We start from the raw sequence: 16,208 nt of genomic DNA on the forward strand, positions 1-16,208 counted from the left end.
ATATAAATGTCTAGCCAGAACATACCACGTAGTAATTGTAATTTCTGCCATTTTCGACAGTATTACACATTTTTAAATACTTTATTGGTGCTAAAAGAATTGTCACATCTGTCTCAATCAAAAATATTTCGAATTTCCCTCCTGATGTGAAATATCTCATTTGAAATGTTTCTTATTTTATGTAAATGTCTAAAGGTCATGACCTCTACGATACGTGTACAATATAGTAAATGAGCAGATTTGTTGAGATAATGTACGTACTTTTAATTTCCAAATGAGCGTGAAAGAAAATAATAGTTAAAATTTAATTTTAATATGGATGGTTCTTATTTTCGGTATTCATAGTTTGTATACGTGATGCCCATTACTTACATTCACTCCGAAGTTGAACCCTGGAATTATTATTAGTCTGTGGAATACACGAAGCAACGGATAAACCTTTCGCAAAATTGGCCCTTCAGAATCAGTAAGGTTGCATAAATGGTAATGGATGAAAGGTGTGGAGTGTCTTCTGTACAGTGGTGTCCGTTATGAGTGACTGAATGCGCAGATGATATCGGAAAGTTAGATCGAAGTCATCGAGGGGTCAGAATGTGACCGGCGAGGGTTAGTTACCTTGTGGTAATTGGTGAGTGTACACATTAGTTTACCCCGGAATCAAGTGCCTGTGACCATGATATATGCCCGTTCCTCTTGTTGTTGTTGTTCGGGTTTAACGCCATTTATCAGCGCATAATAGGCTATACATCACAGTAGTCTATGTAGCAGATGGAGAATGAATGCGAAGAAAAATAACCCACGTAAGACCCACTTACCCGTGGGAAGCAACTGGCAAGCTTTCTCACATACCGACACTGGCCGAGCCCGAAACTCCAACCCACGCAGAGGTGAGATGGCAATGATCGGTAAAAGCGAGCGCTTTTGACCACTCGGACACCTGGTATATATTCCTGAAATCTGTATAACAGTAAAACCTGGTACTGGATGTACCTGGAAAAATATCACCTGGAGGCAGTTTATACAGTGGATTGTCACAGGGGTCATTATAAGTTAAGATGGTCACAGATAAACAACCACCATTGCACTTATTACTTAGCTGACACAAATAGCCAGGGTAATTTAGTATCGTGCATATTTAAACCATCTTTCATACAGATTATCGATTATTTCGTGGTCAGTGCCTTTGTTTGCGTGTAAATCGCTTGTTCTTTGAGGTCAGAATATTTGCTCAATATTTTGATACATGACAAAGGTGTTGATTTCAATATTTGGAATAGAGCGGAAATGGGATTCATTTTTAAAAGAAGAATGTTGAAATGCAGATGTAATTCAAGGATGGATGATCAGTCTGCGAAGTGAACACACAGGAAAATTAAATTTTAGAACTTTTACTGAGTTTGACTTTATAAAGCAGTAAAGCAATAAAACAATGACTATCATTTTATTTTTGCATGCACTGCAAACTCATGATTGAAATTTAGCATTTCTGGAATGCATGACATCTGTTAACAGAGTAAAGGACCGACGAATTGGTGGAGGGTGTTCTTTGCGGAGGAGGGGGGCTCAGATTGTGTTGAAAAACAACTTTCGGGCAATATATCGCTTGAAAAACTATTCTTGCTCAGATTTGTTTTAGAATATCCAATATTTTCGGGGGGAGGGGGGCGTGAGGTAAACAAAAACAAAATTCAGGGTTGGAACAAACGATACACCCAAATCCGTAGTGTCGTATATTGCGATATACCAAACCCGCAGTACATTAACACGGAACGAAAACAATCAAATGGTAGTGAAATGAACAGGTAAAATTAATACAAAAGTGAAACAAGTCTACAAGCACCTGCAAGCAGTCAAATTATCAGCAAATTAAAATCTCGCTGCCATTTCTAGTCTGTGTTTTAAAATTCCCAACTGCATATTTTATTTTTTATGTCTTTTTGTTTTGTTGGGAATAATTTAAAAATCAAATGTTTTCATGACGTCCGGGGGATATGATCTTTAGAGGCGTCCCAACTTTCCATAGAAAATAGTTTCTACGTCAGTTACCAACTCCGCCCGTCTCCCCAACCACCATCTAAATAAATCTTTTGTGAAGAATTACCCCAGTTACACTAAAATGATGGTGTCATACTATGAAAATTTCAACTGCAGTAAAAGCTCTCGACAGCTCCCCTTCGCCTGGCACCTGGGGGCACTTGTCCACCTTCACACCATACCATTCATCGCGCCACTACTGGCAGAATGTGTTACTCATATCTAATAAGTAGGAGAAACATGTTATGATTCTTTTCTTACCAATGTACTCAACCTTTTAAGAACAAAACCAACTGTGCAACTATGACTGGGTCAGCTAATGTGGTTTGTATCTTGGCAAGGTACCTTACTCCAATTGCTTCAGCAGTAAATAACCTACTTGTGTTGTTGTGCCATAAAGGACCAAGCCAGACCAAAATACCTTTAACGCCGACGTGGAGCGTACATAGTTGTTTTGTAGTAGGCATGAATTTGTGATTAGAAAAGGCACGCATGATCCAGTCAATGCGCTTTTGTGCAAATACGAATATATAACCCAGGGGCCGACCAACCTTATGGAAACGATATCTTCTGAAAAAGTATGAGCTGTAGGTTGCATGATTATACAAAGCGTGTTTGGACAGTTTATTTCTATTGTACGTCCAATTTTCTGTCATCAGTCCTTGTCCATGCTCTGCCGGCATTTTGAACAGTGTAATGAAAAAAATCACAGCTATCATAGTACATTAAAATGATCGAATCGCAACTTTTATTGGCATTATCATATGTATTGTTTGTGCGAGAAATGTTACGCCAGTGCATCGTCGATGTAATATCAGTATGTTTTGGTCACTCAAAATTTGCTAACATGAAATGATAACAAAAACCAAAGTCTATAATGATAAGCATTTTTCTCCGAATTATACATTATTTAGTAGGGAATTGTATCTTCAAAGAATTTATTTGATGCTAGAATGTAAATATAAACCATCTGCATATTAAACACAATGTAATACAAGAGAGAAAGAGAGAGAGTGATTCGGATTTTTAACGTAGCTTTAACAATTTTTCAGTCATATCGCTTCGATGTCTGGGGTGCGGCAGTTTATGGTGATATCTAGCACTGGGGCATCATTCCACATACATGTAGCATGATGTCCCACCCAGTCACATTATCCTGACACCAGGCCGACCAATCCTCACACTAACCTCTTAATACTGGGCGCCAAGCAATGCAGCTGTTAGTACCATTTTTGTAAGTCTTTGGTATGGCTCGGACAGGAATCGAACCAAGGACCTCCCACATCCAACGTGGATGATCTAACCACTAGGCCACATGAGCGGTTGAGAGAGAGAGAGAGAGAGAGAGAGAGAGAGAGAGAGAGATCATGACATGTAAAAATGATTATATCTAGTTGTAAACAACTGGATGCAAATACCTTATACTTTTTATTTCTGACCAAGATTTGGACATCAAATATCTGGCCTTGTTGGAACGGAAATCCTCCATGTCGTTCTTCAGGACCCCAGGAATTTCTTGATAGGGTGTTTCTCACGACCTGATTCTCGTTAAAACGAGGATTGAACCAAAAGGGTATCTCACTCCGTTGATTTATGTTCGACCCACTTTGCAAAGCAATAACGAATCTGAAATACAGATAAAGGTAACTAACTACCTGCGAATTTAATATAGAATAAATGCAGAAAGCAACAATAGACTGGGTTCATGGTAAATTTTGTTTTATTTAACTAAACATATATATAATAATATATTAATTCACATAGGCAAAATTGTACAATGTTCTTGACATCATTAAATATTCAACTTAACATTAATCGATAGGTTGATATCCTAAGTATGGATCATCTCCACCCAAGAAAGTATATAACATAATGCATTTAGAAAGTGCGAACCTTAAAGGATATTTACCTGAGTCAAACTATGCCTAACTGATTTCCTACATGAAATGAACGAATTGTGTGTAATCATTACTTAATTTATTTCATTAGGTTTATAATAAGTTTAGTAATACAGTGATTTAAATGGTGCCCTGAGAGGATAAAAAGTACAGAAAAAATAGTCATCATCAAAAGAATAACAGTAACTGTCGCATGTGACTGCAGGATATGTTATTGAAGCATATTCACTACTGGAAGGAGTTTTTTGTTGTTGTGGGGTTTAACGCCATTTTTCAGCACATGATAGGCTATGCATGGCGGCCAGTATTAATGGTGGAGGAGGAACCCGGCAAAAACCAGGGTAGAACCACCGACCCACGAGAAGCTACTGGCAAGCTTTCTCAAATACCACACATTTGCCGAATCCTAGACTCGAACTCACGCTGACAGATGTGAGATGGCAGTGATTCATAACGGAGAGCGCTTTAGACCACTCGGCCACTCGGGGCCCCCGACTACAGGAAGGAAGAAACTGAACTAGTAAACTGTTCCATGTACAGGAAAAAATTAATTTATTCTAGTGCGTAGGAATTTTTCCTATCTGTTTTCAGCTTATGAATCATGGTTAAAATGCTTTGTTTCCTTGACTCTTGAATCATATCACAGCACGGAAGTATTGCATGTGCTTGTTTAAACATGCAAATCATTTATCATTATTTGGTCGGTGCAAGACCTTATCTGGTTTATATGTACGGTTTAAAGGAATATAATACACAAGACTAACATTGGTTTCTCTCTTTTTCTTTTAAAAACCTAGTGAAAATGGAGTAATGGATAGGAAAGTTTCCAAAAACTATATTTTCTATTTTCAAAATAAATAAAGTCTTAAAACATTGTAATGCCCCACTCCCATTTTTATAATTTTTAGGGGGGAGTGGCAAAGAAACATGTCATTTTAACAAACTGAATATGTATCTCAATTTCCACTCATTAATAGTATATTAAAGTCTTAATAACAGATTTAAAAGCAATAACGTTTTACGTTTTTTAAATTATAACTAAAACTGCAGATCAAACATGATAAGAATTGCTTAGTAAAAGGGGAATCACAGATTTTATGTAAACCATTAACTACTGAGACTTAAACAAAGATGTTAATTTTATATTAAAAAGCTTCCATTTCGGTCCTCGATGTTAATTTTATATTAAAAATTTCCCCTTTCAGTCTGCAATGTTAATTTTATATTAAAAAAATTCCCTTTCGGTCGGCGATGTTAATTTTATATTTAAAATGTTCCCTTTCAGTCCTCGGTGTTAATTTTATATTAAAAAGTTTCCATTTCGGTCCTCGATGCCAATTTTATATTAAACATTTTCAATTTCAGTCCGCGATGTTAACTCGATGTTAATTTTATATTAAAAGTTGTCCATTTTGGTCCTTGATGTTAATTTTATATTAACAATTCTCCTTTTCGGTTCTCGATGTCAATTTTATATTTAACATTTTCCATATCGGTCCTTGACTGAATTAAATAATAAAAAAAATCATAGAAATAAGGTGTAAAATCAAGATCATAGAAAATTCTAATCTCCTAAATACTGATACTATACAGAAAGAGAAAGAATTTTATTACATTAATTTTCGACTTGAGGATAAAGAGCCAACATGCTGTTGTGATACACCGTGATCAAGAAGTATTGAACACACAAAATAATTGTCAAAAAATAGCAGTAAAACAACGTGTTGGATGTATTTAGCTTGAACACCTTTACTTTTACAGAGAATGCAACCGTACTCGCGTTAATTAACCGTCAAGACTGTGTATTCGAGAACAACTATATCCATGCCATACAAATTAAATATTTTCATCTAATAAAAGAACAAGAGATATGTCACATCAACACCAGCGAAACAAACGCCAGAATATAATACTTACTGTGTCTGGTGATATTCAGGAACTCCCTGAATGCTGATTTTACTCCCATTCTGTAAACTGATTGGACCAACATATGGAGTTGGCTGAAATATTAAAAGTATTGCTGAATAAGATAAATAATATATTCAACATTATAGTAAGTTGATACAGAAAGGTTTCATTGATCCATGAAGTAAACACTTTTTCTTGATTAAATAAATCTCTCTCAGTCATCTCATAACCCATTAAAAAGAGCGACATGCTTCTACATTTGGATAATCCTTTTTATTTTCTAAAAATCAATAATAATTTGATCAAGTGGTTTTATACAATGCTAATCAACTAGCCTGATAATAGCCCTACAGGGAAAAGGGTAGGGGTGGAGTGGTAAAGTATTTGCTTTAAAATTTATGTTTTTGAGACTTTATTCGTTTTGACCATATCTTTAGGAATTTTGTGCTTATGACTGTCTAATGACGCAATTAGTACCAGGTGCGTTTCTGACCGGAATTATCACTACTCATGTACAACTTGAGTATAATGTGAGCGGGTTATAAAGCAGACCAGTTATATTTTGAAATCTTTGTGCTTTCATGGACTTGTCAGACGAGAGAAAAGCTTACCTGTACACATTTGTGGAGACAAAAGAATTCATGCTTTGCAACTGCCTGATGGTCAATAGTAAATGCTGGATAAGATTAGCGATGTAGGTATATATTGATTTCAGTCACCTACTTTTGGTATAGAGGTCTGATACTTTTATTATGCATGCTTTCTCTTACTAACTTTTATAATTAAACAGGTTATCTTGTCCTCTACCAAACGTAACAATACCAGAAGCGTATGGTAACTGAATCATAAAAGGTAATTTACACTGACCTACTTTTGTAAATATTGTTATATTTCTCACGATGAGTACACATATCATAATTGTTAAATCATCAGAGCTCAAGAAATTGACATAAACATTAAAGGTTTACATGGTCATTTTAGATTGAAATAGGTCACGGAAACCTACCTCCTTATGAGAATGTAATACTCTTTATATGTTGTGTATGCGTCAAGTATAATACCTAAACAAGCTTTAGAGTCTACGAAACTTGCATAAACTGAAATGAGTACAAATGGTCAATAGAGTATGAAAAGTAGATCCGATTTATCTTTATAGTATAGTATATTGTAACAAATTGTCAGGAAAAAATAGTAGACAGAATCGTACCTTGAAAAGAATGCCACAGTGACCTTATTTGGGTTTCAGTGGCGTGTTTGGATGCATAAGCATATAAAGTGTCAGGATTGTTCCAGAAACAGTGCCTATGAAACTGACTTAACCATAAAATTTGAGCACTGTCTAAGAGAATAAAAGGAAAACTATGATATTAAAGAATAAGAAGGTGCTGTTGGTGGAGAACCAAAAACTAAAAAAGAAAAGATTAAATTATTTGATAAATTTCATGAAGACATTGTCGGTATAGCAGGAAGTGGTCTTCGTGTTAGACGATAACAATTATAATAAAATGTTCAAACGTATATCCGATCCAGCGTTCGATATGGACACACCAGTTCTCAAAGATGAATCTATACGTGATTATCAATTTTATTCTTATGAAGCACGACAACCAAATCAGCATGGACGAATCGAATTACAAATTCATGATACAATTCGATATTTCTTATAATCCGAAACATTTATTTAAGTAGAAGGTAGAATTTTGCAAGATGATGGTACAGGTGTTGCAAATGTTGATATAGTTGGCTTTGTTAACAATGGTATTTCATAATGAACATGTCAACGAAGTTGAGGGTAATGTATGATAATGTAAGAGATGTAGGGTAATGTAAGAGACGCTGCAGGAGCTGCAGATACGCCAGAAGTTGAGGATAATGTAAGAGACGATGCAGGAGCTGCAGCTACACCATCAATTGTATCAGTCAACGAAAGTTACAACTTAGGATTTGCAACACGCAGAGCAATGTTAAAGGATGAAGAATCTTTTACATGTGCAAAACCACTGTCACATATTTTTGGATTTTGAAGAAATGTTAGAAAAGTTATTTTTGGAGCTAAACATACAGTTGTACTTGTGAGAAAAGCCAATGACGATGATGCAATATGGGTTCCTGCTGCTGCCCACAATTGCAGGGTAAGATTAACAAAACTTTCACCGTGGATGTCAGTAATGACTGCATTAATTGCTGAAGAACACAAATTACTTTCTTTTATGAATTCAGGTGGTAAATCATTGTTATCATAGTTGACAAAGTAATATTGCTGGGTTAATAACATGGCAAATAGCATTACAACAAGGAGTTACTGCGCCGAGGCATATATTTATCGCATTACAATATACTGATCGACTAAATTCACAAGAACATAGTCATATGATATTTGACACACTTGCAGTCAGTGAAGTTTCCTTAAGAAAACATGGATATCAAGAACCGTCTGAAGATATATTATTAAATTTTGACAGAAATCATATAGTACGTGCATATCATCGTCTAATGACATTTATGGGACGAGTTCAAAATATAAATGCTGGTTTACAAATATCGCAGTTAGATTTTAGAAATTTGTATCCGATCTATTACTTTCCATTGGAACATCTTGATTTATCTAGACAATCTGTTGTTGATATCTACTTTCGAGCTCGTGGAAACCTCCTTGGTGGTGCTAATTATAGAGCAATTGCAGTTCTTCTTTCAGATAAAGCAATGCCACTTGAAGGTGCTGGCGTACGAATGAGAGTTATTGACGCTCCAGTAGAAAACATGTAATTAAATCACTTATCATATTATAAAAATGTCGTATAGTCAAGTTGGAGTCACTCTGAATTCCGATCAGGTGAACAAATTACAATCAAAATTCGCTAGTAAATGCGGAATAAAAATATCACTAAAACAAGATCAAATTTCTAATGGCGGTCCGAACAAATTATCATTAACCAAGACTAAACTCAAACATGTTAATAAGGCTTTAGAACCAAAAACCGGAGTCCAACTTCATCTTTCTCCGAGCACTATTAAAGATATGGTTAAAATTGGTGGAATATTTCCACTTCTTGCGGCTATACCAGCAATAATATTCGCTGCAGCCCCAGCTGTAGTAAAAGCAGCTGCACTCGGTGCTTTTGGAACCGCCGCTGGAATGGCATTAAAGAAAGCAACAGGAAAAGGATATAACAAAGTGGGAAAGACCTAAGATTACCAGGAACCCCTTATCTGTAAGGAAATGGTCTGAGACTTCCAGGAACACTTCGCTGATTCTTCTAATGTCAAATTTTGATTTACTTGATGCTGCTAAAAATTAAATATAAAAAATTTCAGAGGGGTTTTTATGCGCGATAAATTACCAAAACAACTATTTTGAAACAGGCATTATTAAACTTGATGATAATTCAGGGCCTGGTACTCATTTGATTGCATACACAATTGATACATGTGGTTCTATTTATTTTTATTCATACTGGCTTCCTCCGCCAATCGAACTTTTAAAATAGAAACATTCCAATTTGGTATTCAACATTACCAACACAAACACTAACTGATCCGCCAATATGTGGTCGTGAAGTAATTAATGTGCTCAATGCTATATCAAAATCAACATTAACACCTCATAAAGTCGTGCATGATTATCCAAGTAAGCGCGTCGTTTTAAGCAGATTTTAAAGTATAATGGTTGATATGTACGGAAGATCTTCTCTTAGCCGTACCATTAAGGGCAAGAAAAAAAGGTGGCATTGCTTTGTCAAATTACGCGACTAAAGATAAATTCGTTCATATTTTGAACCTCTCTGGAGTTGACCGAGATGAAGTTGTTATTTTTCAGGATAAATACGGTGTTCAAAAGACGAGCAACATCAAATATAATGGCATATAGTTCGTAGAGTTCTCGGTGTTACTGAGGAGAAAAATCCAATATTTACCAATGACGGTAAAATCAGAGACTTGAGTATATCAATCGCAACTATTAGAAATGAAATTTCAAAAAGTGTTGCTAATCGTTTACGATCTACCGGTGATAAAATGACAGGTAAACTCAGCATGAACGGAAATAAGATAGTTGTTTTAAGAGATCCAACATCTGATGAGGATGCTGCAGCAAACAAAATATGCAGACACAGAAGATAATAAATTATCCACGCTACGAGCTGAGTATGACTCTCACGTAAGCGCGATTACAAGACTTCGTAGAAACTTTCAAAAACTGAATGATGACAACAAATAAATAAATTAAATAAATACCCATTAAATTTAATCGAAGTAACTACTTAATTACTCTACCGGAGATAACTTAGCTTGACAGTTATGTCTCTTAACAAGAATGGAAAATGATTTTTTATATATATATATATATATATATATATATATATATATATATATATATATATATATATATATATCTTAATTATAAATATATGAATTAGAGATATTATCTACCATTAAGCCTTCTAATGATAAATTTAATCTTGACAGAATATTCCCTGACTTACCGATAAAACTCTGGTTGATCCGAAGAACAAAATTTTGATTAATAAAATTCACGACGCCAAACAAAAATTTCGTAAAGATGGCGCATCTCATGTATGGTCAATGTTCAAAATCACCCATGGTGTCGATGCTACAATGAACGACAAACGAGCGGCTACGATCATTAATTATCTCGACAATCGAAAATATCTTTGTAATGTAAAATTTGTTGTATCAGCAGAAACAGACAATTGGATTATCCGTGACAAATATGATCCTGTCCTTCATAGAGAAAAAATTGCCATGCTGAGAGTAAAAATTCCAAACCAGGAATGTTGACTGGTATTGACTAACCATATTATGAAATAGCGTATCCAGTATCAGTAGTTATTTATGGAATTTATTTGAAAGATGAAAAACCAAGCGTTAATAATCTGAAACCAATGAAATGTTTAAGGCTGAATTGTGTAGCCGAACGAGTAGCGGAACATTTTACCGTTTGGACTCGTGGAAATGGTCTAACGGATAAGAGACGTAAAATAATAAATGAGTGAGGAGAAATAGTTAAAGATACCGGAGCGTCTGTGAAAGATGTCGCTGAGCTAGGAAAGAAACTAAAGTTTCCAATAATAATATTAACGGTAACCGTAGGGATTTTTTACGAATCAAAATATAAATAAAAGAAGTTACGATCGAAATATTTTATCATAACACACACGAAATGACCAGAGTATCGATAAAAGGACCATTGCCAGATTGTGAATTGACTGGATAAGCTTGTATCGAGTCATTTAAGTTTGCCTTAAATCTTCATCCGATTTGTTATGTCTGGTTTGGCAAACATTTTTCAGAAATAATGTGGGCACCAACATTATTAGGATATATATTCGATGCAAAAATGCTGATATTTATGACAGTAGGTGAAGCAATTATATCATATCGTCCACAGAAAGAAGTTTGGTTACCACAACAAAAGAAATATTCTGATGAGGAAAATGCCGATGTAACTGATTACGAAAATAAAATAGCAAAAGATCACGGCAGTAAAATAATAGGTAAATTTACCCAAGGAGGGACATATGATCATACACGACATTGTACAAGACTAGTTATATTTGATGCTGAACTAGATTTTATATTTGCTGATACAACGAAGAAAAATACCTTTATAAGTCGAATCAATGTTAACTTATCAGACGGACGGACAATTGTGGGTTATATTGATGATGAGTCAACAGATATTACTTATTTTAGATCTTCAATACTCGCGTACGTTTCGATACATCTATTAACAATGATGAATAGTTTCTAAGTTTGCAGTCAGAGTCGCTACGGATTCGTTTATATCAATAAAAAATATTCAGGATTGTTGGAAAAATCGGTACTTATGCATCATGGGGCGAATGAAGAATAAAACAAGAAAATATATTCGATTATTCTGAATCAGCCGGCGTTTCGATTAAATATATTTATTACAAAAATAATCATACATTAAAGCTATCGTCTGCACCGTCAGTGTATGATCCCGTTGCTAGACATAAAACAGTTTATCTCAATGGACCAAGAGGGTATCGTAAAACAACTCGTGTGATTAACCTATTTCGGAATTTTTATACGATCGTTTTAACCCCTACGCATAGACTCGCCAGAGAAATGAGAGAAAGAAATATTAAATCATGCATTTATCATAAATTCTTTCGATGGAAGGGAGATATATGGACTCCTGATCGAATGGACGAAAAATACATTCCAAAGATTATCGTTTGGGATGAAATATGTACAGTGTCGTTAGAAACATTAAAACATTTTTTGATTGGTTACTAACAATAAATACTGCTGTAATAATGTGCGGCGATCATGGTCAACCATCATCTTTTGTTGGATTGTCTCGACAAAAATGGCTGAAGAATTTTATTGATTATTGTGAAGAAATAACCGATGATCATAGATCACTAGATCAAAAATTAAGAGAGCTTGAGACATTAATCAGATTATAACCGAATAAAAGGTCAGTGTTAAATAATGCGTAAAGTAATTTCAGAAACTCCTATGAGCAATTTTTGTTATTTATGGGGACCAAATGATTTGATAGTGGCAAGTAAAAACATAGTTAGTGATACACTTCAACAGGAATTATTTCTGTTACATAAAGAAATATTTTCAGATATACCCGAACAATTATGATATCGATCGGTTGATACGCGACTGCAGAATATAGACTTTGGTATACCAGGATCGCCAGAAAAACAAAATATTGTACTAAATTATCTGGTTTTAGTTCCTTTCAGTCTTGTTGAAAGCGCGTTATCTTGACAAATCTCCGTGGACGTTAGTATACGCGTTGGCGATTCATTAATCTCAGGATTTAACCATCGCTAATACTCGAGTTTGTCTCGTCGACTATCGTATCGAATTGTCAAATGTAGTTTAGATCGCAGTGTCTAGAGTTAGAAAAATATCTCAGTTGCGGAGGGTTATCATAGACTTTACAAAAACCACTGGCGATGTATTTGACAATGATAAAGTGAGGAAAAAAATAGCTATAAACAGTGTGACCAAAAAAATAAGCTCGACTTTGATGCTGAATTTCAAATGATGCTGAAACAACAGCAAAATAATCATTGTGTGAGCTGTTATAAAGTAATGATGTGGAGCAATTATCTTAATGATCCAATATAATTTACCATAGAGAGAATTAAAAGTAAGTTTGGTCATACACGCGAAAATGTGTTGCTGACCTGTCTTGAATGTAACCGACGTCGAGGTGCTAGTTAAGTGAATACGGTGATAATTGTGTGTCATCAGGAGTGACTTGCAATTGCTCGTGTACAAATCCACGTTGAGGAGAAGTTTAATCTAGTCTGTAGATTGCAGATCTACCAGAAGATCTTACCACGCTAGAAATATTCTGTGTCGTTACACTCCAAGTAGGATCAGTCGCTCTTTTCTTAACAACCTTCAAGTAATGTGACTGTAAGATATTCATATAAATATCTTACAGTCACATTACCTAATACTGTTTGTTTTGAAAAATCATGTTGTATTGGTATATGTTTTTTGTTTGTAATCGCATTAATAGATTTGAAAGAAGTAGCACGAGTAATTTCATTATTTAATCAGCTATCACACTTGGTAATCTTGCAACCCATTCGCGAGATCTCATATCTTTCTCAAATCTCTTCTCTGCATACTGATATCCAAATAACCGCTCAGCAAGTGTTCCAGTAAATCGTTCAGCAATTTCCTGATCACGATCAATTGCGGTATGTATTCGTCTAATTTCAACATTATGCTTTTTCATCAGATGTGATGCTACACCAATAAATTATTTGCCAAGATAAACCTGTAATAGTTGTGGCCATCGTAAGCATCCTCGTTGATACATTCGCTCAAAAGCAGATACAACTTCAGCAGCTGATTTAGTTGGTAGTGGCTCTGCTTCGTAATATCTACTTGCAACGTCAACGACAGTTAACGCATATTTGTATGTAATTTGACGTCTACCAATTTTGTTTGTATCATGTGGTAAAAATAAGATATCAGCCTGATGAACTTCATTAGGAGTGCTGAGATCAAAATGTGCGTGCTGAATTCGTTTACGAGGTGGTAGTTAAATTTGCCATGTTGCTGTCATGCTAACCATTTTGCAGCATTAGAATATGTAGCATTTGCTGCATACCTCTCCAATATCCCATTTTGTTATAATAGATTGATTCCATTATTTTAATACTTGGTTGATTAATTACCAGCCACTAATGCTAGTTTACCTTTTCTCGCGGATCTTACCAACCAATTAGCTAATGATTCTCTGATATTTTTATTTTATTTTATTTTATGGAATTTAACGAATGAATCAACTTCACATCTACATTATGTCGTTATTATAAATCTTTACTTTGATAAGCTACATCATGAGCGTGACATGCTTTATCAATATTATTTATAAGATACTCTCCAGGTTTTGGAACCGCAATAATTATATCCTGGAAGATGTTCTTCTCCTGTGTATTTAGCCCACGGTGTTCCTTGAAATTATGACATTAATGTAGTAATATCACCACCATCTTTACGTTAAAAGCTAGGTTAAAACGATTTTTTTCTGTTATATATTGCACATATTCCACCATATGCTATTTTTTCATTTTTTGTGGTAACCGTGGCTAAATCAGTGGTTTGCGTTTTAACTCTACAATGTAAACAATATAGATCAATGTATATTTATAATATGGATATGATTGATTTCTCAGCGACACGAAAGCAAGAGCCAGTGAAACATATTTCAGCATTACCAAATTCTATCAGAATGATCATAATAGGTCCATCTGGGTCTGGTAAAACGCAATTACTGCTTAAATTGATAACAAGATGGCTAAAGTGGGATAAATTTTATTTAGTTGCACCATCAGTTGATGATCAGAGATGCTGCAACGTACTTAAAGATTTTAATGCAAACGCAAGATTTTTAAATGAAGATGGTGACGACATTATTACTTTTATAACCGATATTGATGAAGCACCGTCTGCAGATGAATTAGACGGGTTTATTAATAATCTCGCAGTATACGATGATGTCATGCTGGACAAACAGTCAAATCCAGACAGAATATTTACTCGAGGTAGGCATAAAAGTACTGATGTGATTTATGTCACTCAACGATACACAAATACTAAAAGTGATCAGAGATAAGTGTAATATTTTAGTTGTATTGAACTGAGTTGACACATACACTCTGAGAATTATTCATCAGACTTGGTGTAGTGAAAATATGGACATGATTAAGTTCAAAATGTTTTGTTCTGAAGCACACTCTACGTTAAATGGATTTATAACAATAAATTTACACAATCCCAAAACATGATATCATGTGGGACTTAATAAAATATTTGTTTGATCTAATTATTGCAGCAGATCGAGAGGGCGCGACCTCAATGAAACGTCCAGTGGGTAAACAAAATCACACATAAAAATTTTGAAAAACACTAACGACAAAAAGATAGAGTAACAAACAAACTAACCCAATTAGAGAGATTCTCGGTAAAGTTAGAGGCTTTGGTTTAGAGTTATTGACCTTATTTTTGTAGTATTTTTCGTATGAGGTTTTTAGTTTTCAAAGTTACGTTTCAGCAAAAGGGCTGTTCCTTAACGATACTGAGAGTCAATCCTTTTCTTAAAACAGGATCCAACATTGCAGAGGCAATTTACAAGAATAGTCAACAGTTTTGAAGAGTACTTACCGGATAAGAAATCGATCCCGACATATTATTGCTGTAACTTTCAGTTAATTTGTTAAATATATTCAGCTCCGCTTGCTGTCGTGTATGAAAAACAAGTTATTATTCATGCGGAATTGGTCACGTGCGTGAGACTTAACACTCCAAATACACATCAGTTCTAGGTAAACACCGCCAGTATAATGACTCACATTTACCGAGGAGTGTACTTTACCTTAACCAGGGAAAATGGGTTGCGTTAAGTACATAACAAAGAACCAATATATTTTCTTTTTATTCTTATTATTTAGATGTCACTTTTATCACATTAAATAACATTGCCCACCTGGATATGATATCCTTATTTAATTTTCTGTCTTAGAGCACTGAAATGGTGAAATGTATATATATGTAAGTGTTTTAAAGACAGTTTTAAATGGATTATTTGTGTTTGGTTTTTGCCATCTTCAAGATATGATAGGCTAACACATGACGGATAGTATATATTATAAAGGAAGGACCCGGTAAGAACCACCGACCCAGGACAAGCCGTCTCACATACCCACGTTCGAAGAGCGCCTTAGATCATTCGGCCACCCGTGGCCCTCGAATGGATTTATACAATGTCTCCTCCAGTATGTGCTAAAATAGTGATGGAAACGACAGACGACATATTCTTTCTCCCATAATATTTTATGT

General features: G+C 34.9%; 1 protein-coding gene across 1 annotated transcript in view; it reads right to left on the minus strand.

Annotated features, from left to right (window-relative positions):
• LOC149805011 (galectin-4-like) overlaps positions 1 to 15,645 on the minus strand; it is a 42,531-nt gene extending 26,886 nt beyond the window's left edge. The window contains exons 1-3 of the mRNA XM_089946500.1: positions 15,534 to 15,645; positions 5,850 to 5,932; positions 3,453 to 3,660 (exon numbers count right to left, since the gene is read on the minus strand). Coding sequence (XP_089802626.1) covers positions 3,453 to 3,660; positions 5,850 to 5,932; positions 15,534 to 15,557 — 315 coding nt within the window. The 5' untranslated portion in view covers positions 15,558 to 15,645. The remainder of the gene's footprint in view (positions 1 to 3,452; positions 3,661 to 5,849; positions 5,933 to 15,533) is intronic.
• Positions 15,646 to 16,208: the final 563 nt, after the last annotated feature.

This window comes from Sinohyriopsis cumingii, chromosome 2, assembly GCF_028554795.1.
Source record: "Sinohyriopsis cumingii isolate HCF-2022 chromosome 2, ASM2855479v2, whole genome shotgun sequence".
Taxonomy (NCBI): domain Eukaryota; kingdom Metazoa; phylum Mollusca; class Bivalvia; order Unionida; family Unionidae; genus Sinohyriopsis; species Sinohyriopsis cumingii.